The sequence below is a fragment of the Peromyscus maniculatus genome, chromosome 1 (assembly GCF_049852395.1).
Source record: "Peromyscus maniculatus bairdii isolate BWxNUB_F1_BW_parent chromosome 1, HU_Pman_BW_mat_3.1, whole genome shotgun sequence".
Lineage (NCBI taxonomy): Eukaryota > Metazoa > Chordata > Mammalia > Rodentia > Cricetidae > Peromyscus > Peromyscus maniculatus.
This window is the reverse complement of record NC_134852.1, coordinates 141,667,915-141,693,288: the sequence shown is the minus strand read 5'-3', so window position 1 is coordinate 141,693,288 and position 25,374 is coordinate 141,667,915. Positions and strand designations below refer to the sequence as shown.

At 42.7% G+C, this 25,374-nt stretch overlaps 1 protein-coding gene across 1 annotated transcript in view; it reads right to left on the bottom strand.

The window, feature by feature from the left end:
* The window catches only part of LOC102926594 (scavenger receptor cysteine-rich domain-containing protein DMBT1-like), a 120,115-nt gene that overhangs the window by 17,061 nt on the left and 77,680 nt on the right, over positions 1 to 25,374 (bottom strand). Inside the window, exons 39-64 of the mRNA XM_076553836.1 lie at positions 24,570 to 24,614; positions 23,737 to 24,051; positions 21,780 to 21,809; positions 18,570 to 18,611; positions 17,792 to 17,860; positions 17,104 to 17,142; positions 15,780 to 15,818; positions 15,592 to 15,630; positions 14,100 to 14,138; positions 13,451 to 13,483; positions 13,230 to 13,268; positions 13,018 to 13,053; positions 12,872 to 12,916; positions 11,275 to 11,310; positions 11,138 to 11,176; positions 10,585 to 10,620; positions 10,445 to 10,483; positions 9,929 to 9,961; positions 9,786 to 9,824; positions 9,569 to 9,604; positions 9,429 to 9,467; positions 9,204 to 9,248; positions 7,653 to 7,688; positions 6,888 to 6,923; positions 6,748 to 6,786; positions 5,937 to 5,981 (exon numbers count right to left, since the gene is read on the bottom strand). Of these exons, the coding sequence (XP_076409951.1) occupies positions 5,937 to 5,981; positions 6,748 to 6,786; positions 6,888 to 6,923; positions 7,653 to 7,688; positions 9,204 to 9,248; positions 9,429 to 9,467; positions 9,569 to 9,604; positions 9,786 to 9,824; positions 9,929 to 9,961; positions 10,445 to 10,483; positions 10,585 to 10,620; positions 11,138 to 11,176; positions 11,275 to 11,310; positions 12,872 to 12,916; positions 13,018 to 13,053; positions 13,230 to 13,268; positions 13,451 to 13,483; positions 14,100 to 14,138; positions 15,592 to 15,630; positions 15,780 to 15,818; positions 17,104 to 17,142; positions 17,792 to 17,860; positions 18,570 to 18,611; positions 21,780 to 21,809; positions 23,737 to 24,051; positions 24,570 to 24,614 (1,308 nt within the window). The remainder of the gene's footprint in view (positions 1 to 5,936; positions 5,982 to 6,747; positions 6,787 to 6,887; positions 6,924 to 7,652; positions 7,689 to 9,203; positions 9,249 to 9,428; positions 9,468 to 9,568; positions 9,605 to 9,785; positions 9,825 to 9,928; positions 9,962 to 10,444; positions 10,484 to 10,584; positions 10,621 to 11,137; positions 11,177 to 11,274; positions 11,311 to 12,871; positions 12,917 to 13,017; positions 13,054 to 13,229; positions 13,269 to 13,450; positions 13,484 to 14,099; positions 14,139 to 15,591; positions 15,631 to 15,779; positions 15,819 to 17,103; positions 17,143 to 17,791; positions 17,861 to 18,569; positions 18,612 to 21,779; positions 21,810 to 23,736; positions 24,052 to 24,569; positions 24,615 to 25,374) is intronic.

Below are 25,374 nucleotides of genomic sequence, written 5' to 3'. Positions count from 1 at the left end.
CAGCAGCAACCGGCAGAGACATACAGGCCCCGTGGCAGTTCACAGAGGTGGATGGGCCCGGCAGCAGTGACAAGCAGAGGTAGGTAGGCCCGCGGCAGCAGCCAGCAGAGACATACAGGCCCGTTGGCTGCCCGCAGAGGCAGACAGACCCAGCGGCAGCTGACAGGGACATACAGGCCCAGTGGTGGAGACAAGCGGACGCAGGTGGGCCTGTGGCGGTGGGCCACAGGGGTGGACAGGCCCGGGGACAGAGAGGGGCAGACGCAGCTTGGAACGGGGACGCCCCTAGCCCCAACACCTGGGGAAGAGGCTATCTCGTGGGTCGGAACCAGGGCGAGTCTGGACACTCCGTCTGGGGACAACCCAGGGCCCAACTGCTGATCCTGTGAAACCCAACAACTTGGAGGTGTTGGTGAGACTACCCTGCTCAGCTGAAACCCATCTGGGAGAGGATTCAGATGCCTACAGTTTGAAGTCTGAAGAAACAAGATCAGCTGAGGAGTTGACAAATGAACAAAACGTGACCTGGGAACAAAGAAAAAGGCGCTACCCAGTCACCAAACCAGATCACGAGAATCATAAGTATATAATTCACCGACTGAAATCAGCTGTCCCTGAAGACACAGCCCAATAGCACCAATTTAACCAAGAACCCCTACTAAACCAAGACTAAAAATTAGAACAAGAGAGGCACTCTCAGACACAGACACCACCTGCACCGCACAGAGGAAGAGATGAGTAGACACCAGTGCAAAAATACAGGCAACAACATAAAGACCTATATGGCAACATCAGAACCTAGTGATTCTACACCTGCAAGACCTAAACATACCATGACAGAAGAAACAGAAGAAATCAACCCTAAAAATGACTTTAAGAAGATGATAGAGGCCCTTAAAGAAGAAATAAAACATTCCCTCAATGAGGAAATAAAAACTTTCCTTAAAGAGGAAATGAAAAACTACCTTAAAGAGGAAATAGAAACTTTCCTTAAAGAGGAAATGAAAAACTCTCTTAAAGAGGAAATAAAAACTTCCCTTAAAGAGGAAATGAAAAACTCCATTAGAGAGGAAATTAAAAACTCCCTTAAAGAAATGGAAGAAAAAACGAACAAAAATGGGAAGAAATCAAATCAAGCCAAGAAAAAGCAATTAAACAGATGAAAGAAACATTCCAAGATCTGAAAAATGAATTTGAGACAATAAAGAAAACACATGCTGAGAGAATGCTGGAAATAGAAATCCTGACAAAACGAACAGGAACTACAGAAATGAGCATAACCAACCGATTGCAAGAGATGGAACAGAGAATCTCTGACACTGAAGACATGATAGAGAAAATAGATTCGTCAGTCAAAGAAAACACTAAAGACAAAAAAGTCATAACACAAAACATCCAGGAAATTTGGGACACCATGAAAAGACCAAACCTAAGAATAATAGGGATAGAAGAAGGAGAAGAATACCAACTCAAAGGCACAGAAAATATATTCAACAAAATCATAGAAGAAAACTTTCCTAACCTAAAGAAAGAAATACCTATGAAGATACAAGAAGCTTACAGAACACCGAATAGACTGGATCCAAAAAAAAAAAAGTCCCCTCGCCACATAATAATCAAAACACTAAACACACAGAACAAAGAAAAAATATTAAGAGCCGCAAAGGAAAAAGACCAAGTAACATATAAAGGTAAACCCATCAGAATAACACCAGACTACTCAATAGAGACTATGAAAGCTAGAAGATCATGGACAAATCTCATGCAGACACTAAGAGACCACGGATGCCAACCCAGATTATTATACCCAGCAAAACTCTTAATCACCATAGGCAGAGTAAACAAAATATTCCAGGATAAAACCAGATTTAATCAATACCTGTCTACAAACCCAGCCCTACAGAAAGCACTAGAAGGGAAAATTCAACCCAAAGAAGCTAAACACATCCATGAAAAATCAAGCAATAGATAATCCCACACCAACATACACCACAGAAGAAACAAGCTGGTGTAGCTATCCTAATATCTAGAGAAAAAGGATGTTTCAAAAGAGAAGAAGTCTTGTGGCAATGCCTCAGTGGTCCAGGTAACTACCAGAACTCGGAAAAGTTGGTTGAACTTGGGATTGACTGGGAGGCCAAAGATTTAAAAAGCAGAAGATTCTCTCAAGACACAAGTTGTGTGATAATAGTGTGTTTTGTGTGTGTGAATGAGAATTTGTAAATGTTGAATTCTAGGCTTCGACAATCATTGTCAGTGCAGATTAAGCTGCAAGTATTTATGCTTTAAAACTTAAATTATAAAGCTAGTTACGTCTTTCTAACAACTAGTTTTAATGTTTATGAGCATATTTTACCTACATTACCTTTTCAGGATGTTGAGAAAGATGCATCATAAGCAAAGGCTGGAGGCTGGGGGCTAGATGGTTTTGAGGAAGAGGTCTTGGTGGACTCTTTCATAGAGCAAAGGGAAGCAATGCCTTCTGGGAAATGAGCTAAGTTTTAATCTAGTCTTTAGGATTAGAAGTCAAAAACAAAAGTATTAAGGAAAGGAAAACCTAATTGATCTTTGAAGTATTGTTATATGGAATTGAGTGGGACTTTTGAGGCCTTTCTTCCAGAAAACAAGGACTTGGTTGTCAGGCCTATATTAGGCCTAAACCTTGGTGCCATGTAGTTGTACTTAAATCATTTCAGTGGAAAGTGTCTTAGTGATTGGAACTTCTAGTGCAGTTTGGAGTTCTTCCATTTGAAAAATGTGATATTTGCATGGGATTGTTTGAATCTTGTTTTCTAGTCCCTCCCCATCACCACCCTCATAGTCTAAAGGTAGATTTTTCTCTTGATAAAGGAACAAAAAAGGTGAACATCTTGTTTGTAAATAGGTATCTAGTAACTAGTGGTAAACTTGAAATGGTAGAATTCTTTAAAGCCTAATTCTAGATAGCCTTAAGAAAATATATCTTAATTACTTTTGAACCTGTATTCACCTTGTTTTTTTTCAAATATCTTAAGCTATATTTTCTTTTTCAGGGCTGCTTCTTATTTGGGGCTACTTTTTTTTTTTTTTAATTGAGGCGTAATTCATAAAAGGGTATATTGTTTTGATGAGACTTTTTACAACTGTGGCTGGATGTCTTTCTTTTGTCTTCCAAGAAGGGCCATTTTACTTTTTTAGAGTTACTTTTTAAAGTCATGAGGTCAACAACTTGGACTACTATGCATGTAAGTGCTAATGCAAATTAAAGCCCAAGTTGACCTCCAGCAGCAGTTCATTCTATGTTGACAGTGAGAGGACACTTTGCCTGTTAGGATACTGTTACTCGTGGACTGAAATGCTGAAGAAACCCCTCCCCCTATTTTGTTTTTTTGCAAAAATCAAGGTATATTCTAAGGTTTTCTGGTTGACCTCAACAGATAAACTGAGATGATAGTCTTAGTTCAGAAATGATCTGAATGTAGATTTACAGTCTACGTGTACATTTCGCTAAGTGAGATCGCTTTCACAGTTCTGCATGTATCCCATCGGCTCCCCATTAGTCACTGAACTCTTAAAACTGGTATTGTAACATTATTACAATGTTTTGCACCAATTTTATAAACTTTACAGTACAATATGTGTTCCTTTTCTGAGGCAAACCAAAGGTATATTTCTCAAGGTTCTGCTGCTATCAGCAGCGTTGATGGAGGATTTTTATACATTTGTAATAGATAGAAATAAACCAGAAAAAAAGAAGAAAAAAAAAGTGGTGGAGGAAAAGGTGAACACTGCAAGAATACTCAAAAGGGCTGAGAGTTGCAAACGCCAAGATTGGCTTTGCATAGTAAATGGAATAGAACAGCTCTGAACTATAGCTTACTTTTCCTGGTTTGGTCTGACAGAATGACTGAATGCTTTTGTACAAAAATCAGAGCCTTAAAAACAAGGATTTGGTGAGATTGTAAAATGGTGTGCCACTTTGGCAAAACAGTCTGGTGGTTGGTCAAAATGCAAAACATTGTTAATCTGTTACTCAACAATTCTACCCTTAGGAATATAACCTCAAACTACTGAAAATGTGTACCTATGAAACATGTACATGAAGGTTTGTTTGTTTTTGTTTGTTTGTTTGTTTTTTTTTTTGTTTGTTTTTCGAGACAGGGTTTCTCTGCGTAGCTTTGCTCCTTTCCTGGAGCTCACTTGGTAGCCCAGGCTGGCCTCGAACTCACAGCGATCCGCCTGCCTCTGCCTCCCGAGTGCTGGGATTAAAGGCGTGCGCCACCAACGCCCGGAGTACATGAAGGTTTACAGCAGTGTGTTGCTAATAGTAAAAAAGTTAAAACAACTCAAATAGCTATCAAATACTGGAGAGAAATAAAATGTGGCTTATTCATACAATAGAATATTATTAAGACATAAAAATGAATGAGAAACTGACAGATTAAATGACTTTGGTGAACCTTCATAATTTCATTTGTAGATCTTTCCATTTCTAATTTATAAATACATTTGGGGTTATAAATTATAAATGTACTGCCTCCTGTCAACATTGTATACTTCTATTTGATGATATCTGTGTCAAACATTATATGGAAATGTTTCCAAGTATTTTCTGTATTAACTGTGAATGAATAGAACAAAATAAATTGCCTGTGATGGAAAAAAAAATTAAAAAAAAAAAGAAAATACTTAAAAAAAAAAAGGAATTTCTTTTCATTGATCTGGTTTGTGGTCAATACAACCATTAAGTAGGTTCATTTCCTAAATACAATATGACAAGCAAGCAAGAAACACGTGTATGTTAATGAAGACACAAATTCTTGGCATGCAGGACATAAAGAAATAAAACTGAGATTCTGGAAGCTTTCACTCTGCTGGCTAGTTTTCACAGTGCTGGAAGGTTCTGTTTAGGCTGCTGGGGGAATAATTGCTATAAATAGTCTTACTCAGTTGTGACCTTTTAATGCTATACTGCTAACATGCCAGACATGATGTTTTCACAGGTGTAAGAGTGCCATGACTATTATGAGGATAACCAGCTGCTTTCTGACTGGATTTGAAGCCCTCTCCAAAGAAGGGAATTTATTATCTGGTATTGTAAAACTGGTCTGGGTAGGTGATAAGCCCTAGTGGGGAAGGTACTGCGGTTGTCTTGCTAAGTGGACACAATGTGACTGTCAAATTGACTGCTAAATTCTTATCATTCTGCCCATAGGTTAGTGTTGCTTCCAGCCTTGGCCAGAGAAGCTTGTTTTTGCACGGGTTTATGCTTATTGCAGAGACTCATGACTGGTCAAAGTGCTGAGAAGAAGTGACTTTTATGCCTAGCCCCAACTGAGACTTCAATATTACCTCTTCCAAGTCTCAGGAACCGTATGGTAGAAAGAATAGAAAGAATGTAACAGCAGGAAGAAGTCCTAGGTAGTTAGAACATTGTCTTTTGGGCAAAACATAGATGTTGCACTCTTGACTTTCAGCAGCTGTGATGATATACACAAGACTTGCACAAGATTGGGCTCATGGTCATCCCATTGTGGAAAGAGAAGGAGCTCATGAGGCCTCGCCTCATCCCTCCCAGAGGCTCTGTAGGCAACTGATGGTTGCTGAGGGAGAGTGAAGGGGGTGGGGTGGGCTTTCCTCGTGTTGTAGCCACTGATAAGTTGTCTGCCCTCTTGTAAGTAACTCCTCACCTATGCTTTGCTAAGTAACCTTAATTAAACTGATTAGTTTATAAAATAAAGTCATGAAGTAGAAGATGGCCTCACTGGGAAGAGGAACAGAGTTAGTAAGAGTCTGAGGGGCACAGAGGAGGGTGATAGAGGTGAATATAATCAAAGCACACTATACAAAAGTGTGAAATTGTCATAACAAAAGTCGTTACCATGTATAATTAACATATGCTAACATTTAAGACAAGAAGTACTTATTAGTTAAAACCACACAGTAGAAGATGTTACCACTTCGCTCCCCACTCTTCCCGTCTGCTGAGGTTGAAGACATATCTATGAGCAAAGAGAAGAAGAAATGTGTGTGTGATCACTTTCCAAACAGAAAGAGGAAAAACTATGATTGTGTTTCACTTAAGAAATGTGATGGGCTGTGGAGGAACCCCCAGAGACAGCTGACCTGAGCTTGTGGGAGCTCACAGACTCTGGACCACAGCTAGGGAGCCTGCATGGGACCAAACTAGGCCCTCTGCATGTGGGTGACAGTTGTGTAGCTTAGTCTATTTGTGGGGCTCTTGGCAGTGGGATCAGAACCTGTCCCTGGCACCTGAGCTGGCTTTTGGGAAGCTATTCCCCATGCGGGGATACTTTGCCCAGCCTTGATGTAGGGGGAGGAGCTTGGTCCTGCCTCAACTTCATATCCCATGCTTTGTTGATTCCCATGGGAGGCCTGCCCCTTTCTGAACCGAGCCAGAGGAGGAGTGGATGTGGGGGAGGGTAGATAGAAGGTAGGGGGAGGGGATGGGAGGAGAGGAGGGAGGAGAAGTTGCTAGGTATGTAAAAATAAATGAAAAATTTTAATAATAATAAAAAAGAAATGTGATGGGGTGAAAAGATCACCAGAGGAGATCTCTGCTATGATTAAAGATGCATCTGTGTGTAAACCCAGAGAACAAGATGCTCTGAAATGAGTAGAATGGTATTGGGGGAGTTCTCATTCACTTTACTTTATGGTTAGTGTAAAATCAAGTTTACTTTATAGATACAACACAACAAATAAGTAATTTCTTCATTAGCTAAGCTGCACTATGGAGGGCTTTACCATTTGGAGAGCTTGATTCAGCTGAGGTTGAAGAAGCATCTATAGACAAAGAGAAATAAATATTTAGATAATTTTCCAAATAAGAAAAGAAAGGGCTGTCATTTGTTTAATGTAAAAACATGACAGGCAGAAAACATTACCAGAGGCACTATCTTCTTTGGAGACTGAAGAGGCATCTGTGTGTAAAGCCAGAAAACAGAGACTTGTCATTTTAGTGTCTTGGTATGAGAAGGTGGCTCAGTAGGTAAAACACTCGCCTTGAAAACTTGTGAATCTGAGATCAATTCCCAGAACCCATGTGAAAATGCCTGGAGGGATGAGTACTTGTAATCCCAGCACTGGGGAGACAGAGCAAGAGGAACCCTGTGCCTGTGGCCAGTCACTCTAGCTCAATTAGTGAGCTCCCGGCCAATGAGAGCCCCTGTGTCAAAGAAGATGGATGGTGCTCCTGAAACTGATACCCAACATTGTCCTGCAGTCTCTACATATGTGTGCACACAGGTGCAAGAACACTATCATGTGCATGCACTATCACAGATGCATGCACTATCACATAAGAACACACAGAGAGAGGGATGGATAGATAGATAGTTATCTAGATGGATAGATAGATAGATAGATAGATAGATAGATAGATAGATAGATAGATAGAAAGAACTGGTAATTTTTTTATTTTCAAATCTTTGGATAATGTAATCCTTAACTAGGGATTTTTTAAATATAACTTGCAAACTACCCAAATATAGAAGCACAATGAGGAGCTTCCCAGGTAGAGAGTCTGCTTCTATTGAGAAATAGCTATAGACCCATAGGAGAGGAGTCATACTTAGATTATTTTTCTAATGAAAAAGGGGAAAGTTCTGATTGTATTTAAATTAATAGATGTGACGTGTTGAAAACATTACCTGAAGAAGTCTCTTCTGCTGAGGCTGAAGATGCATCTGTGTGTAAACCCAGAGAACAGAATGATTTTTTTTAAATGACAGTCTTCCATTGATCTTTGCATTGTGGTCAATATGATTTAAGTCGTTTAGTTTTCTAATATGAATATTCTGTTGTTGAAGATACCATACACTTTGCTGGCAAAGCATGCAGAAATGAAGCTGTAACTGAGCTGGAAGCTTTCTCCCCACTGGCTGGCTTTCATAGTGTTTGAAGATGCTGTGTGAGCTACTGGGGAAGAACTGTCCTTAGCAGCATTTCTCATCTGTAAACCCGAAAAGCTATAATACTGACTTTCCCGGAAAGATGTGTCCACTATTGTAAGAGCGCCATGGCTCTTGTAGGCGTAACTGACTCTTCTGATTGGCTGTGAGGCTGCTCCATAGGAGTTCTGTGTGTGGTCACCCTGGTTCCAGAGGTGACAGGCTCTAGTGGCAAAGCCACGGTTGTTGTTTTGCTAAGTGGATGTGACACGGCTGTCAAATCGACACCTAAGTAACTGTGTTTTGATGAGTGCTGGTTTTAGCCTTGGTCAAAGAAGGTTCTTTTTGCAATAGTTGGTAGTTACTGTAGAGACTCATAACTGGCCCAAGTGATGATAACAAGCGACTTGAATGCTCAGCCTTAAATTGGACACTTGTTTCCTCTCTAAGATGGGGGGGGGTAGCATGTAATAATAGGTTTATCGTGGTTTTATTTAAGACTGTAGTTAGCTCTAATGATTCATGCTTCATTATGAAAACTATATTTAAAAATCCTTTAAAACAAAGCAAGTGTAAAAGCCGGAGGAAGTGATGGAGAGCTGTGGGACATTATTTTCTGGGTATGGTACACTTGCACTCTTGAACTCTCCCCTGATGTAATTACCTGCACATGACTTGCCCAAGGTTGATCCTATAGTCATTGTCATGGAAGTGGGAGACTCATGAGACCTGCCACTCCTTAAGGTTCTCTACAACAACTGATTGCTATGGGAGGGAGGGGGCATTGACTTTAGTGGCATAAGCCACTGCTAAGTTGCCAAGGCTTTCAGAAATAACCCTCAACTATGCTTCTCCAGTAACACAAATCAACTCATGGGTCCATAAAATGAAAGGCACCAAAGGAGAAAAGGTCCTCACTGGGAAAAGAAACAGGGTTAGGTGTAGTGTGAGGAGGATTGGACAGAGTATTGGGTGTGAATTTCATTAAACATGCTATGTACACATATGAAAATATCATAATGAAATTCACTATTCTATATAATTAAATGTTATTTTTTAAAAGGGGGTGCTGGAGAGATTGCTCTCTGGTTAAGACTGCCTACTGTTCTTCTAGAGGACTCAAATTCACTTCCCAGCACTCACACTGGTGGCTCACAGCTGTCTGTAACTCCAGCTCCAGTTGGATCCTAAGTCTCTGGTCTCCATGGGCACATACACTCATATGTACATATATGTGCACACTCAATAGACACAACTAAGATTTTTTTAAAAAGAATTTCATTTTTTAGACAACACAGTGAAGGACTTTACCAGTTGGCTCTCCACTCTTCCCTTCTGCTGAGACTGAAGACGCATCTATGTACAAAAAGAAAAAGAAATGTATGTATGTGATCACTTTCCAAATAGAAAGAGGAAAAACTATGACTGTGCTTCACTTAAGAGCTGTGATGGACTGAAAGATTACAAGAGGAGATCTCTGCTGTGATTGATAAGAAAGTCACCTCATTTAGCTAAACAGAGTATTGGGGACATTACCAGATGGAGAGCTGGATTCAGCTGAGGTTGAAGAAGTATCTATAGATAAAGAGAAATAAATATTTAGATAATTTACCAAATAGGAAGAGAAAGGGCTGTCATTTGTTTAATGTAAAAACATGACAGGCAGAAAACATTACCAGAGGCAGTATCTTCTGTGGAGACTGAAGAGGCATCTGTGTATAAAACCAGAGAACAGTATGTTTTGAAATGAATGAAATTATACTGGGGTTGGGGTTTGTTTTTACCGTCTTTGCTTTGTAGCCAATGTGGTTGTTAAACAAACGTACTGTCTAAATATACCATAGCAAATAGGGAATTTCTACACTAGGTAAGCAGCACAATGGGGTATTTTACCATTTGGAGAACTTGATTCTTCTGAGGTTGAAGAAACATCTATAGACAGAGAGAGAAGAGACATGGATGGCTAAGTCCTTTGCCCAATAGGAAGAATAAAAGCTCTCACTGTATTTAAGAAATATGACAGGCAGAAAAATTACCAGAGGATGGATCTTCTGCTGATGAAGATGCATCTATATACAAAACCAGAAAATAGGATGCTTTAGAATTAGTGTATTGGACCGGGAACCTGGCTCAGGAGGTAAAACATTTACCTTACAAACATCAATTCAAAACACCCACATGAAAATGCTGGGAGTAGTTGTGTGCCCTGTCTTCCCAGCACAGGGGAGACAGAGAAAGGGGGTCCTCAGAGGTCTGTGTTCAGTTGCTCTAGTCTAATTAGTGAGCTCCAGGGCAATGAGAGACCCTGCCTCGAAGGAGGTGAGCACATGTTCCTGAGGATGACATCTGAGGTCATCTTCCAGCCTCACACACCCCTAAAGGTGCTGGTCCCCTCCATACAAACAACATCACAAGCATGTGAAAGATGTGTTTCTTGTCACTGGGCTTTATTTTGTGGTCAGTGTGATTATTAAATAGGCTCATGTTCTAATTACAGCATGACTGAGAAGAACTTTGTTTTACTTAGCTAAACAGAATATTGGGGACATTACCAGATGGAGAGCTGGATTCAGCTGAGGCTGAAGAAGCATCTATAGATAAAGAGAAATAAATATTTAGATAATTTACCAAATAGGAAGAGAAAGGGCTGTCATTTGTTTAATGTAAAAACATGACAGGCAGAAAACATTACCAGAGGCACTATCTTCTTTGGAGACTGAAGAGGCACCTGTGTGTAAAGCCAGAAAACAGAGACTTGTCATTTTAGTGTCTTGGTATGAGAAGGTGGCTCAGTAGGTAGAACACTCGCCTTGAAAACTTGTGAATCTGAGATCATTTCCCAGAACCCATGTGAAAATGCCTGGAGGGATGTGACCTTGTAATCCCAGCACTGGGGAGACAGAGCAAGAGGAACCCTGTGCCTGTGGCCAGTCACTCTAGCTCAATTAGTGAGCTCCTGGCCAATGAGAGCCCCTGTGTCAAAGGAGATGGATGGTGCTCCTGAAACTGATACCCAACATTGTCCTGCAGTCTCTACATATGTGTGCACACAGGTGCAAGAGCATCTGAGCAACACATGAGTGCATGCACATGTGTGTGCGTGGGTGTGCACACCCACACCCACACAAGTATCTTTTGATCATTGCTTTGTGGTCAATGTGATCACTAGTAAGCTTATTTTCTAAACACAACAAGACAAATAAGAAAACTTCCCAATTAGTTAACCATCACAATGGGAGACTAACCAGTTGAAGAGCTGGCTTCCGCTGAATTTGAAGAAGTAGCTGTAGATAGAGAGGAGGAGACACACCTGGATTCCTTTGCCAAATAGAGGAAAAGCTCTGACTGTTTAATAGGAAATTTGACAGTCAAAAACCATTACCAGAGGAGGTATCTTCTGCTGAGGCTGACGATGCATCTGTGTATAAATCCAGAGAACAAGATGCCTTAAAATAAGTGGCTTTCATTGATATATGTATTTTGTGGTCATTATGATCATCAAATAGGTGCATCTTATAAATAGACATTACAGATAGGAAAACCATATCTATTGCTGAAGATACCACACACGTTGTGTGCAAGACATGTGGAAACAAAGCTGTAACTGAGCTGCAAGCTTCCTCCCTGCCGCCTAGCTTTCATAGTGTTGGAAGGTACTATGCAGATTTCTGGGGAAGAACTGTCATCAGCAATATTTCTCAGCTGCAAACCCTGCAGGCTACAATACTGGCCTTCCAGGCAAGATATGTCCACTGGTACAAGAGTGACGTAACTGACGGGGGCAACCAACTCCTTTCTGTTTCCCCCTCTTCTTCAAGGTTGTCTTCATTGGGTGGTGTGGGAACCCACGAAGGTTTTCTAGTGAGATCTGAGCTTGCTTTACACAGCAGGGCTGCATTAGGGGATGGCTGGACCACGTGTAAGGTTACCAGGTGTTTGGGATGGTCTACATTTGGCTGTGCTGGGGGAGGTCTTTTGCCTCTCCCCTTGGCATTCCTTTAAAAAGCCCTGTAGTCGAGGCAGAAGGAGCTGGTGGGTTGAGACCCAGGCCCTCCCGAGGCTATCCTGTGTTTTCTGCCTGTCTCTGTCCTTCTATCTATAAATGCCTCATCTCTCCCTGCTCAAGTGGGGGAGTGAGAGGGAGCTGGCCTCTCGCATGGGGGGGATTTATGTCTAGTACTGTAAACTTGACCTGGAGATGTGAAAAGTCTCAGTGGGGAAGCTACTTTTGTTGTACTGCTAAGTGAACCTGGAGTGCCTATCAATTCTTTTTGGAAATGTCCACATGTATGCCTATGGATCAGCTTTGATCAGAGAAGCTTCTTTTTGCAGTGGTTGGTGGTGACTGCAGACATTCATAACTGGTCAAAGTTTTAACGGTAAGTCACCATTGAATGGACATCTGTATCACCTCTTCCAAGTGTCAGGAAGTATCACGGTGAGAGGATGGCAAAAAGAGAATGTGTGAGGAAAGGGTGGAGTGTTGTGACTACTGCTGTTGGGATCTTGGGCTCTCAGTAGTTGTGATTATCTGCATAAGACAACCACAAGATCAGGCTCATTGTCATCCCACCACAGAGGAGGGAGGAGCTCGTGAGATCCTACCCCTCCCTGAGGATCTGTAGGCAGTGAACAGTTGCTGGGAGAAAGGAACATTTTCAGCGGTGTAGCCCTGGTAAGTTGCCAATGATCTTGCACATAACTCCCTACTGGGGATCTTCTAACAACCTAGTTAAACGGATTAGTTTATGAAAAAAAGATGTGAGAGTAGAGGGTGGCCAAGTCAGGAAGAGAAACAAAGATTAGAGAGTATGAGGGACAGAGAGAACGATGGGGGTTAATACAGTACACACATGTGTGAAAGTGTCATAATTCAACCTTTTATGTGTAACTGATACATGCTATTAAAAAAATAAAACTCCAAAGACAAAACCTACATGCCATTAGTTACAACTCAACAGCACAGGAAAGGACTTTACCAGTTTTCTCTCCACTCTTCACTTCCGCTGAGGATGAAGATGTATCTGTGAACAAAGAGAAGAAATGGATGTATGGTCACTTTTCAAATAAAAAGAGGAGAAGCTCTGAATGCATTTTAAGAAATTTGATGGTCAAAAAACATTACCAGAGGAGGCATCTTCTGCTGAGGCTGAAGAGGCATCTGTGTGCAAGGCCAGAGAACAGGGATGCTCTAACATGAGTACAACAATACTTGGGGTGATTTTGTTACCTTTACTTTGTGGTCAGTGTAACCATTAAGTAGGTTCACTGTCCAAATACAACATGACAAATAAGAAACTAAACTCATTAGTTTAGCAGCACCAGGTGGGCCTTTACCATTTGAAGAACTTGTTTCTGCTGAGGTTGAAGAAATGTCTGTAGACAGAGAGAGAGAGAGAGAGCGAGAGAGAGAGAGAGAGAGAGAGAGAGAGAGAGAGAGAGAGAGAGAGAGAGAGAGAGAGAGAGAGAGAGAAGGCATATCCAGATCATTATCAATTAGGAGGAAAAAAAGCTCTCATTTTATTTAAATTAAAAAATATGACAGGTAGAAACATTACCAGAGGAGGTCACTCCCACTGATGAAGATACATCTGTATATAAACCCAGAAAAAAAAATGGGAAGCTTTAAAATTAATGTCTTGGGCTGGAAGGATGGCTCAGCTGGAGAACCTGAGCTCAATTCCCAGGAGTTATGTAAAAATGCTCGAGTTCTGGTGTGTGTTTGTAATCTCAGCCCTGGGGAGGCACAGACATGGAGACCCATACAGCTTACTGGCCAGTCATTCAGTCTAATTAGCGAGCTCCAGGCTAACGAAGACTCCATCTTAAAGGAAGTGGATGATATTCTAAGAGTATCACACAAGGTCCTTGTCTCGTCTCCACATACAAGAGCATCTATGTGTACACACGCACCTCACATATGAACACACACAAACACACACATATGCTCAGAAGAAATGAGTCTTCCATTGATCTTTACTTTGTAGTCAATGTGATCCTTTAGTAGATTCATTTTCTAAATACACAACAAATGAGATTACTATCTCAATACTTAAATAGCACCATAGGAGACTTTACCAGTTGAAGAAGTCATTTTTGCTGACCTTGAAGACACACATATGAATGAAAAATAGAAGAAACATATCTAGGGTCAGTTGCAAAATAGAAAGAAAAAAAGAAATGTGACAGTCAAAAAAAAAACATTACCTGAGGATGTTTCCTCTCCCTCTGAGGCTGAAGATGAATCTGTGTACAAACCCAGAGACAGGATGCTTTAACATGAGTGTCTTTTCATTGATCCTTGCTTTGCAGCCAATATGATCATTGAATGGATTAATTTTCTAATATGACGTAGCAAGTAAGGAATCGTTCTCTATTTAGAAGACACCACACACTTTGCTTATTGGGTATACAGAAATCGAGGTGGGACTGAGCTGTAAGCTTCCTTCTTCCTGGCCACCTTTCACAGGATTGGATGGCATTATTCAGGCTGTTGGGGAAGCGCTGTCATCCACAGTCTTACCCTCTGTGAATTCTGCATGTTACACTGTTGATTTGCCAGGCAAGGTGCACCCTTTGGTGTAAGAGTGGCGTGACTGTTGTGGGTGTAACCAGCTTACTTCTGCTTGGATTTGAGGCGACTCCCCAGGAGTCCGGTACTGTAAACCTGCTCAAAAGCTCATGGTATAGGATTCGGAAGCTCGAGTGGGAAAGCTACTGTTGTTGTTTTGCCAAGTGGAGTTGCTATGGCTGTCTAGTTGACATCTAAATTGTTATGTTTATGCCCATAAGCTGGTTCTGGTTTCTGCTTTGGTCAGAGAAGCTTCTTTTTGCAGAGACTCATAACTCCTCAGACTGCTAATAACAACTGACTTAAATGCTCAGCCCAAAGTGTGACTAATTTATTCCCTCCAACACCAGGGAACACTGTTGAAGAGGAGTCGGGCTGATCTTGAGTTTTATTGAACTTTGTGGATAGTTACAACCACTCAGACTGCATACAATGAAGAAATGGGAAACTTCAAAACCAAAACAGAATGCAAGTGCCAGAGAAAGGCTCACAGTGATTTGGCATGCCATCTTCTGGGCATGGTATCTTCATGGCTTTCTCACAACTCCAACAAGCATGACTATCTGCCCCAAGACCTGCACAACATTGAGCCCACCACTATTCTGCCATGGAGAGTGGCCAGTTAGGAGGCCCTTCCTTTCTCTAAGTTATAGGCAATAGCTGATGACTAGGGGAGGGAGAGACATTTTCTTCAGTGGTCTGACCACTGCTCCTGCAAATAACCCTTCTCTACGCCCCTGTAAGTACCCCAATTCACACTCACTAGTTCACACATGCGCAAAACAAGTAGAGGTAGAGGGGGAGATCAGCTGAAGTGTGGGGGGTGCAAGAGAGGGTAGTGGGGTAAACATGATAGAAATACAGTATGCACATATGTATTAAAGGTCAAAATGAAGCCCTTAGTATATATAATTTAAACATGCTAATAAACACCTTTAAAAACAAACACATCTCCCTGGTTAATCAACGTGGTGGGGGACTTTATCAGTCGGAGAGGCTGCTTCTGCTGACAATGAAGTAGTGTCAATAAACAAAGACAAGAAGAAATTGACTTACAGCCACCCTCCAAACAGAAAGACTAAAAACGCTGAGATATTTAACTTCAGAAATAGAAGCTGAAAATATTACCAGAGGGTGTCTCCTCTTCTGCTGAGACCAAAGCTGCATCTGTGGAGAACCCCAGAGAACAGGGCTTATTGTCCTGCTTTAAAATGGGCAGGACAGTGCTGGCTCTGTCTTGTCATGGGTCTTTACTTTGTGGCCATCTTCTAAATACAACATGACAAGTGAGAAACAATACCATTGGGGGCCTGTACCTCTCAGAGGGCTGGATTCTGTTGAGGTTGACGATATGTCTGCAGACAAAGAGGAAGAGGCATGCTTGCTTCATTTGCTTCAAAGACAGGGGGAAATGTTTTATAGGAAAAAAACCTATGACAATCAGAAAACATTACCAGAGGAGGCCTCCTCTTCTGCTGAAATTAAAGACATGTCTGTATGTAAACCTAGGGACCAGGAGATTGTAGCCTGAGTGTTTGGGCTGGAGAAACAACTCGGTAGGCATGGGAGCCCCCAGAGGCTATCTAGTGAGAACTTACTCAGGGTCAAAGAATCTGAGCTGGCTTTACCCAGCAGGGCTGCATAAGGAGACGATTTGGCCATGGCCATGGTTACCAGGCGATTGGAAGAGTCTACATTTGGCTGTGCGATGTGCTTTGATCTAGCAAGGGGGAGATCTTTTGCCCCTTGGCATATTATAAAAACCTCTTTTGAATAAATGAAAAACACTGTTGGGTATTGATCCAGGCCCTCCCAAAGCTATCCTGTGTTTCTGTCTTTCTCCTCACTATCTAGGTCTCTCTAGCTGATATTTCCTTATTCCTCTCTCCTCCATCTAAGAACCCTTCAAAAAAATAGGAGCTGGACTCCCACAAGTCGGCAAAGAAGTTGCCTTGTAAGCATAAGAACCGGGATTTGATTATTCCTAGAACCCACATAAAATGCCAGGCATGCTGGTATGCACTTCTAAGCCCAGCCCTGGGAGGCGAAGACAGGAGGATCTCCAGGGCTCTCTGGCCAGCCAGGGTAGTCTGATTGGTAAAGTCCAAGCCAAGGAGAGACTCTGTAAGGAAGTGGTTGACATTTCTGAGGAAGACATCTGAGATTGTTCTGTGGTCTATACACATGTGCACATGTGTGCCATACACATGAACACACACTTCGGCATATGCTTGCATACATACACATATGAAATGAATGCCCTTTCATTGATCTTTGTTATTCTCGTATGATCATTGGACAGGTTCCCCCCCCCTTTGTTTTTTTGAGACAGGGTTTCTCTGTGTAGTTTTTGGTGCCTGTCCTGGATCTTGCTCTGTAGACCAGGCTGTCCTCGAACTCACAGAGATCCCACTGGCTCTGCCTCCCAAGTGCTGGGATTAAAGGCATGTGCCACCATGTGCCCGGCAGGTTCTCTTTCTAAATACTACACAACAAATGAGCAACCCATCTCACTAGATTACACAGCACAACGGAGCCGGGATGCCCCGCTGGCACTGGTGGATGTCAAAGAGACTCAGTGATGGAAATAGATGTTTATCTAAGCAACTATCCCAGAACCAAAAAGAACATTCAAATTACCAGTTGGAGGGATTATAAATGGAGTAGTTGCCGAAGAGCCTGCAAATAAGAAAAGGTAAATGATCAAATACTGTAAGTACCAAAAAATAGAACACTGACACCTGGCTTTCATTTATTTAATTAACTTTTCTTGATTGCCTGCTCCTCTGTGCCAGCACTGGGCTGGGGCTGGAGAGAAAGTCAACAAAGCTACATTATGACTCGAGTCCTCAGAAAGAGGCCCGTCTCGTGGGAAGATAGACAAGATCAAACATTTCATAAGGAGTTGTAAAATTGCAGTGAGGGCGGTGTGTGTGTGTGTGTGTGTGTGTGTGTGTGTGTGTGTGTGTGTGTGTTGTGGCATGGTATGTGTACGTAGTGTGGTGTGGTGTATGTGGTATGGTGTGGTTGTGTGTGTGGTATGGTTGTGTGTGTATAGTGTGTCTATGTGTATGTTGTGTGGTGTGTGTGGTTGTGTGTGTGTATAGTGTGTTGTGTGTGTATGGTGTGTGTGTCTGTATGTGTGTACAGTGTGTGTGTTGTCAGAAGCTCTGACCTGGCCAAGGAGCTCCCCTCTCTCTACGAATCCCCCCTTCACCCTGTCCCCACTGCTGGGTCTGGTTCGATGAGGCAGTCTGCTCAAAGACAACCACTCTCAGGCCTTCTGTTCATTTCAGCCCCGGGTCATGGCAAACACCTGCCGTTCTACCTGTGCACCGTGGTGGGCAGAGGCCATTATCACGGGAAGGAGTTACTTCTCCTGGAGTGGGAGCGAGGTCTGATACAAAACACAAGTGCGAATGTTAGTCAACTGATCCGAAGTTTTCATTCATTTTCTGGTTACTTGTTATTGGGAAAACTGGTAAGAGGGGTAGTTATTCCACATCTTTCTGAGTAAGGATTTCAACATCCAGATTCAAAGCACACACCCTGTGATACTATGAATTAAATCTTTCCTGAGATGAAACCTGCTACTTGCATGATCCAGACCCATTGGGAAGAAAATTACTGTTTGTATTAGGATACAGTACAGAGGTATCTCAAAGGACGTTGGGGTAAATGGGCAGTTTTGCTCCATATGACTATTGTAGCATCTACTAGCATCCCTGCCATTGCCAATAATGGGACTAGCCCTCCCAGTCCTTATACCCCCACCTCCAACCTATTTTTTTCCTATTGTATAGTCAGTAACTCAGCCAGAAAGCCAAGTGCTAAGGGTATTCAAAAAGCAACAACACACTGGCAGGCCAGGAGAGAGGCTTTGTGGAATGCCCAGAATGTATGCAAGCACTGGACTTGAACTTGGTCTTGACTTGGCTGTAGAGAGGCTCTCTTGGTATACTTCTGGGATCTTGTCTTTTCTTGAGATATTCATTCAGCCAAGTGACTCTTGGAGAACCAGGGGTCAAACTGTACTAGCTTGATAGAATTTCAACATCATATTATCACCGATAGAAAGTGAGTAGGAAAATGAGCAGAAAGCTTACCAGTTGCAAGGACAGAAGCTGCAGCTGGGCTTGAGGTAGAAACTGGTGAAACAAACAGGGTAAGAAAATTGTAATTAAATGTCATCCTTGTCAATCAATTCTGCTTGTAAAAGTGAATGACTCCATACACAAATGTGTCCTAACATATTCAGTTCTACTTTGCTCCTATGAGAGTCCCCTAGTCTCTGCTTCATAAAGTTAAAGGAAATGAACAGTAGCAAGGTGGTACACGTGGCTGGAGCCAAGAGACTGGCTCCTAGTGTCTGTGTAACAGAGTGTGTGACCCTGGTTGAGTCCTGAATCTCCAAACTTCAGCCCCTGCATGGGAAGGTCTACCGTGCGGATCAGCCATGTCTGTGACCTGCTTTTAGAAATACAGATTCCTGGGGCTGAAGAGGTGGTTCAGTTGTTAAGAGCACTTACTGATCTTGGAGATGACCTGGGTTTGGTTCCCAGCACCTAAATGGTGGCTCACAAACATCTGTAACTCCGTGTCTGGGAAATCTTACGTTCTCTTGTGATTTCTGCTAGCACCAGGCACACACATGGTGCATATGCATGGATGCAGGTGAAACATTCATGCACATAAAACAAAAAGAAGAAAAAGGAATGTAGACTCTTGGATGCAAATCAGCATTTTAACAGAATCCCCAGCAAGTTTTGTGCACTTCAGACTCGGGGAGACATGAAAAAGGAGGTGACTGCAGACCTGGACACACATGGTAGGGTCAGGAGCAAATGGGAAAGCCTGTGCTCATATGCAGGACAATCCTCTCTGCTCAGCCTCAGCCAATTGCTGCCCCAGTGAAATTCACATTACCATTGGGCACTTTGAGGTTTTTTTTTTCCTTTGGCCCAAACTAGAAATCTTGGTCTAGAGGTGTAGCTTGGGGGCAAATAACTTCTACGAGACCCTGTATTTGTATATACTTGTATTTGACCCCTAGCATGGGGGAGAAGACAGATAGATGTGTGGATTTTGATATAATAGCCTCTGTTTTTAAAAAGTGGAGCTAATAAAGAATGAAGTGGCTTCATTTGCAGGAAAATGGGTGCAAGGGGGAAGATCCCATCTCAAGAAGACAGACAAGATCATGTTTTCCTTCGTTTATGGTTTGTGGATTTTTATACAAATGCATAATGTCATGTGTGTTTGAATGGTATGAAGGCAGAAACAAAGCTGTCCAGGGGATGAAAAGGGCTGATGGGAATAAAAGAAGGGAGTAAGAAAAGGGAGACTGGACAGCAGGAGAGGGGATGCGTTTACACATCACATATATGTGTGTGGAAATGTCTTTATGTAACACATAATCATGTACAATGAAGATATACAATGAGAACTATACACAAATTTGAAAAGGAAAAAAATGTGGAGCTAAAGATAACTTCAACACTCATATGCGAAGCTGAGTGACCTGAATTTCAACTCTTAAGTGGGCAGTGGGCTCATGTGTTCCCCACTTGGGGCTTCTGGTCTTTGGTCTCTGAAGTTTCTTTCAGCCCTTGTAAAGTACTGAGCCGCAATGGCACCACCCCTAATTTGTCCTGGCCTGGAACCCTTGGGCACATCTCACAGGTCCAACACAAAGAAAGAACTGGTTTCATTGTGTGATTTTCTTTCAAGGTTAATTTTTACCAAGCCTGGAAGATGCCTTTGTGATTTTGGAAATACGGATGACAGGCCATTTTCCTAACAGTTTACAGTTCAGAGGGAACTCAGGTGGTATTTCTCCAACCTATTTAAGTGTATGCTCATCAACATGAGCTCTTGAATGAGCTCCAGAGTGTTATGTAGAAGGAAATTTACAACAGGGTATAAGGAGAGAGGGACTTACATCCGGGAAACCATAGACTCTGCAGACAGCAGCATACATGTCCATGAGGAGCTCCCATCACTGAACAACACAGACCACTAAGTCCCCAGGACACAGCTCTGAGGTGACTCTATCCCCATGTTCTACAGATGAAGGGGTAGCAACTCTGAGCAGTAAGGGGTCCTGCAAACCATCATCCAGTGGTTAATGCTGGACCCAGAGCATAACACTGGGTTCTCTGGCCCTGCATCCCAGGGTACAGAATGATTACCCAAGAGTTTTCCTTTTCAGTCAAAGAAATCTGAGCAGAATTGGGTTCAACCAAAAAATTTAAAGCTCTGTTATGATACAGCCTTTGAGAAAACTGAATATATTAGTAGACTGTATTTAAAAGAGGGATTTGTTATTTCTCCAACACATCCAGCCATGGTATTCCTTCCTTCTCGTTTCCACATCACTGAATTGGTGTCTGGTCCTGTGAGACACACTCGAAGCATGTGTCTCTGCATTGTTTTATGAAAATGTAGATCAGAGTTTTGTCTGAGATGTCTGAAGTCTTATGATGGTTATTAAAGAATAAAAGCTAGTTGGAGACCCTATGTATCAACCCTGATGAGAACATGAGTGAAGCCACACCATGGTAGCTTTATCTCAGACACCAGACATCGTGTCAAAAATGAAGGGAACAGGATGGAGAGATGGCTCAGTTGGTAAGTGTTCGCCATGTAGGCATGAGGACCTAGGTTTGGATTCCAGCACAAATCTGAGAGCTGGTTCTGGGGAGGCTGAGGCAGGCAGGTTTCTGGAGCTCACTGGCCAGCCAGTTTGGTTCAGTGAGAGACCTTGCCTCAAAAACAAAAGAGAGTGATTGAAGACACTGATGTCCACCTCTGGACTCCACGTGCACAGGTATACATATGCACTCCCCCCCACACACACACGTGCATGTTCACACACACATGGGGAAGGGAACAAAGTATACATACTATATTGTAATTGAGGAAAGCACCCCAGTTTACTCCTTCAGTCAACAAATGAAGGAACACCCTATGTCACTTTGATACAAATTTAGGGCACGATTTCTCTTTCACATATAACCCTCTAAGAGACAGTGTCTCCTGTAGCTCAAATTGTCCTCAAATTCAGTTGTAGCTGAGGAACTTCTGATGCTCCTGCCTCTACCTCCTAGGTGTTGGGCTTACAGGTGTGTGTGATTCCAAGCCCCTAGTTATGCTAGGGTCAAATCCAGGACTTTGTACTTGTCAGGCAAGCACCTTGCCAAGTGAGTGCATCCCAGCCACAGCGAGTCATTTCATATGATATACAAACTGGAAGCCTAATCACACAGGTAAGGCAATCTACACATTAGAGAAAACAGTAAAGAAAGAAATATTACCGGGTGACGTTGTCATTTCTGTGGCTGATGCTGAAATGGCAAAGCAGACAAAAACTTAGGAGGTCATTTTTATTAAAAAAGCTGGTACATGAGATACATTAAAATCCCATACAGATGGCTTCTGGAATGTGGAACTAAACCAAAAGACAGAGTTTGTTGTTTTGTTTTCATTTTTTTGTTCTTTACTGTTTTTTTTTTTTATTTTTTTGCTGAGACTGAAATAAAAATGGGCTGTATGAAGACAGGAAGCTAGAAATGTTCACTGGCTACGGACAGTTTGTTCCTCTAGGTAAGGTCAGAAAGGCTACTTCTCTGGTGCAATGAAGAGGATGTGTTTTTCAGGGTGGCAAATTACTAGGCGCCTTCCTCATTCAATCCTTAGACTGATAATGCTGACTTCTCATTTACACCAAACTAGGGTTGTAACACAATGCTGAGTTGTCTGAACACTGGATGAAAAAAAAAATCCTTACAATAATAAATCATATTATCACCCTAGATTTGTTCTTCATTCAAATTTGTTCAGATTCTATCATAGTTAACTGCCTAACTGATTGCAGCCCTCCTTACGAATGCTCTTTTGTTCAGTAACTGCATCATCAGCACCTAGAAAGCTCTGCCTGGTTCACAGAGAGTGCTCAAGGAATACATATTAAACAAGCAGTCAACACAGAGACTCTTAACTGGTCTGGGTGCTGAGGATAAGTGGTTATTAAGTTCTCAGCTCTAAACTAGACATCTATACCAACCCCCTCAAGGCTCAGGTAATGATGAGGAAGTGGGGGGCAGAAAGGATGTAAGGGCTGGAGGATGGAGGGGGTGCCGTGTCTTCTAGGCATGATATGGCTGTTGTCCCTATGACTCACTGCAGTTACGAATATCTGCACAAGATGAAGCCAGCAACATCAGTCAATGCACCATGAGACAGATTAACCGGATTTAGTAGGTTACAGAAAAAGAAAGCAGAAAGAACAGGACATGAAAGGAGGGAGGGGACATGTTGGGTGGGATCCAGGTATCCAGGGAAAGTAGGAAGAGGAAATTGGGGATTGATCAAGATACACTGATTGAAATTGCCAAAGAATAAGTAAAGTTTAAAAAGAAATATAAATTAAGTAAACAGATGAATGGCTTCAATTCTCTTATCCTAGTCTCTGCCCTATTTAAGAGATGCTTGGCCACGGTTATTTTCTTCTCTATTTTACTGTCTGTTGGGGTGGAGCAAAAGAAAACATAATGCATCAACCTTGCTGAATTAAACAAAGTCAGACGGACAGACAGGAAGAAAGAAAGGAAGGAAGGAAGGAAGGAAGAAAGGAAGGAAGGAAGGAAGGAAGGAAGGAAGGAAGGAAGGAAGGAAGGAAGGGAAGGAGGAAGAAAGAAAGAAAGAAAGAAAGAAAGAAAGAAAGAAAGAAAGAAAGAAAGAAAGAAAGAAAGAAAGAAAGAAAGAAAGAAGAAAGGAGAAAGGAGAAGGAAGAAAGAAAGACACAGGAAGACAGACAGCAGGAAACCATCCCAAGTGAGAGGCCAAAAAGAAACAGTTTAAACTAAGCAAGAGAAACTGGATTGTGTTCATAGAATTCTTAAGACCAACACTAAAAGTCAGCTCCAGAGCTCAGAGCAGACAACCTAAGGAAAACGCCATTACTGCAGTGGTTAGTGGACCGAGCACCTGGAGAGCCCTTAAAGACAGTCCAGTCCGCAGGCTCTAAGGGGAGCTCATGGGTGTTGAGTCAATCAGGGCACAGTGAGGGAGGCCAGGAGTGATGGGGGGCTCCCAGAAGCAAGCGCAGGGCAGACAGTGGGGCTGCACATTATGTACTACTGCCCCAGAAAGCCTCAGAACATTGAGACAGGGCCTTGGGCATGATTAGTAGACCCCAACGGGATCCAACTATCCCCATGTTAATTTCCAGGACCCTCACCAAGAATCATTGACAAAGCCAGCAGCAGGTACCTGAGCAGATGACACTGGCGTCTTCATGGTGGCCACAGTTGTGGACAGACAAGCCTTGGTGGTGGCACTGGCTTAGCGAGGTCTCACTGCCCTGGCACTGCACGTCGTCCAGGAAGATGCTCCCCACGCCCTCTCCAAAGCGGCTACTCCCAATGGCGCTGACACCCTCCCCACAGTCCAGCTGCCGGCATACCACATGGGCATCCTCGATTCCCCAAAGGTCATCGCAAACAGTGCCCCATGTGCCATTGTGGTGGACTTCCACTCTCCCTTCACACCGGTTCTTTCCATCCACCAACCTGATCGTGAGCTGCCCTGGGGAAGACTCAGAGGTTAGTCCTGGAGTGGCATGGGTATCATGGAGGGCTTTTCTTTAGTTCTGGATACAATCCCTCTAAACCTCAGAACTGTAGGAACTCTGGCCTCCTGCCTCCAGGCCCCACACGACTACCCTGAATTAATGATTCTAAATGCAGGGACTTGCTTTCCCTGGCTAATTCTGATTTCTTATCTTCAGACTAAAAATATGTTAAAGTTATTGCAATGATAATCATATCCTTGGATCCAAACCACCAAATCCATAGGCATTGGTGTTAAATATGTCAAACTCGTTCCACCCCTCCCCCCTTTTCTTGTCCCTGGGTGCAATTTCAAAGTTAAAATCCTCTAAGAAGCAGAGGGAAGGCATGCAGACAGTCTGTATGAATAGCCTCCCCTGGTTCAGCTTACTCCTTTGCAATCCCGGGGAAGCAGAGCTCTAGATAGCCAGTGGTAGTGCAGGCTATAACCTTGGGGAAGTCCCTAGAAAGATCCAATAATTAGGAGAGTATTACCAACTGAGAGAGCCGCTTCTGCCAAAGCTGAGGCAACGCTAACCGCTGAAAGAGACAACGAGAAGCATTCACGTCAGTGGAGGGGGTTCATCTGATAAAACACACAGGCCCAGTGGGCAGGAATCCTCCTTATGTCCATGTGATGGGACACACACACACACACACACACACACACACACACACACACACACACACACACACACACGTGGTTTGGCCATATGTTAAAGAGCCAGCCTATGCAAACAATGTCTCTGAGCCACCTTCCCGTCACCTGACTTGCTAATTCTCACTGAAAACATCATTTGACCTTACAGGCAGGTGGCATTTTGGAAATGAGAGTTTTTTATTCCCTGGCCCCAGGAAACTAACTCTTCAGATAGAAACAAAACAAGACAACCAGTAAACTGATAGAGTGGAGGAGACAGCCTCTCCTCACCCTGATCTTCATACCATTTCCCCACCTCACCTCTGCCTGGTCCTCTAGAGGGTAGAGAATGAGTAGTCCTGGGCATTAGTGAGGCCTGACAGTAGGACAATTAATAACAAAATAAGGTTATAGAGTTTTTGGTCAAGTTCTCTTTTGAGTGGTAACCTAAACTTGTCCCTTGTGGCAAGAAAGTCCCAACACCAGCAATCAGCAATGAGGAGAGCATCAGTATAATCAGGCGGCCTGAAATTTCATCATGAGGACTTGGGAGCACCATAGAAGGGCCGTTCCCAGGAGTTAAAAACCGCCCTACAGCAGGGCATCACTCTGCCTTCCGGGTATATTATTGCTTCTGCATGTAAAGCCTGGAACACAGGC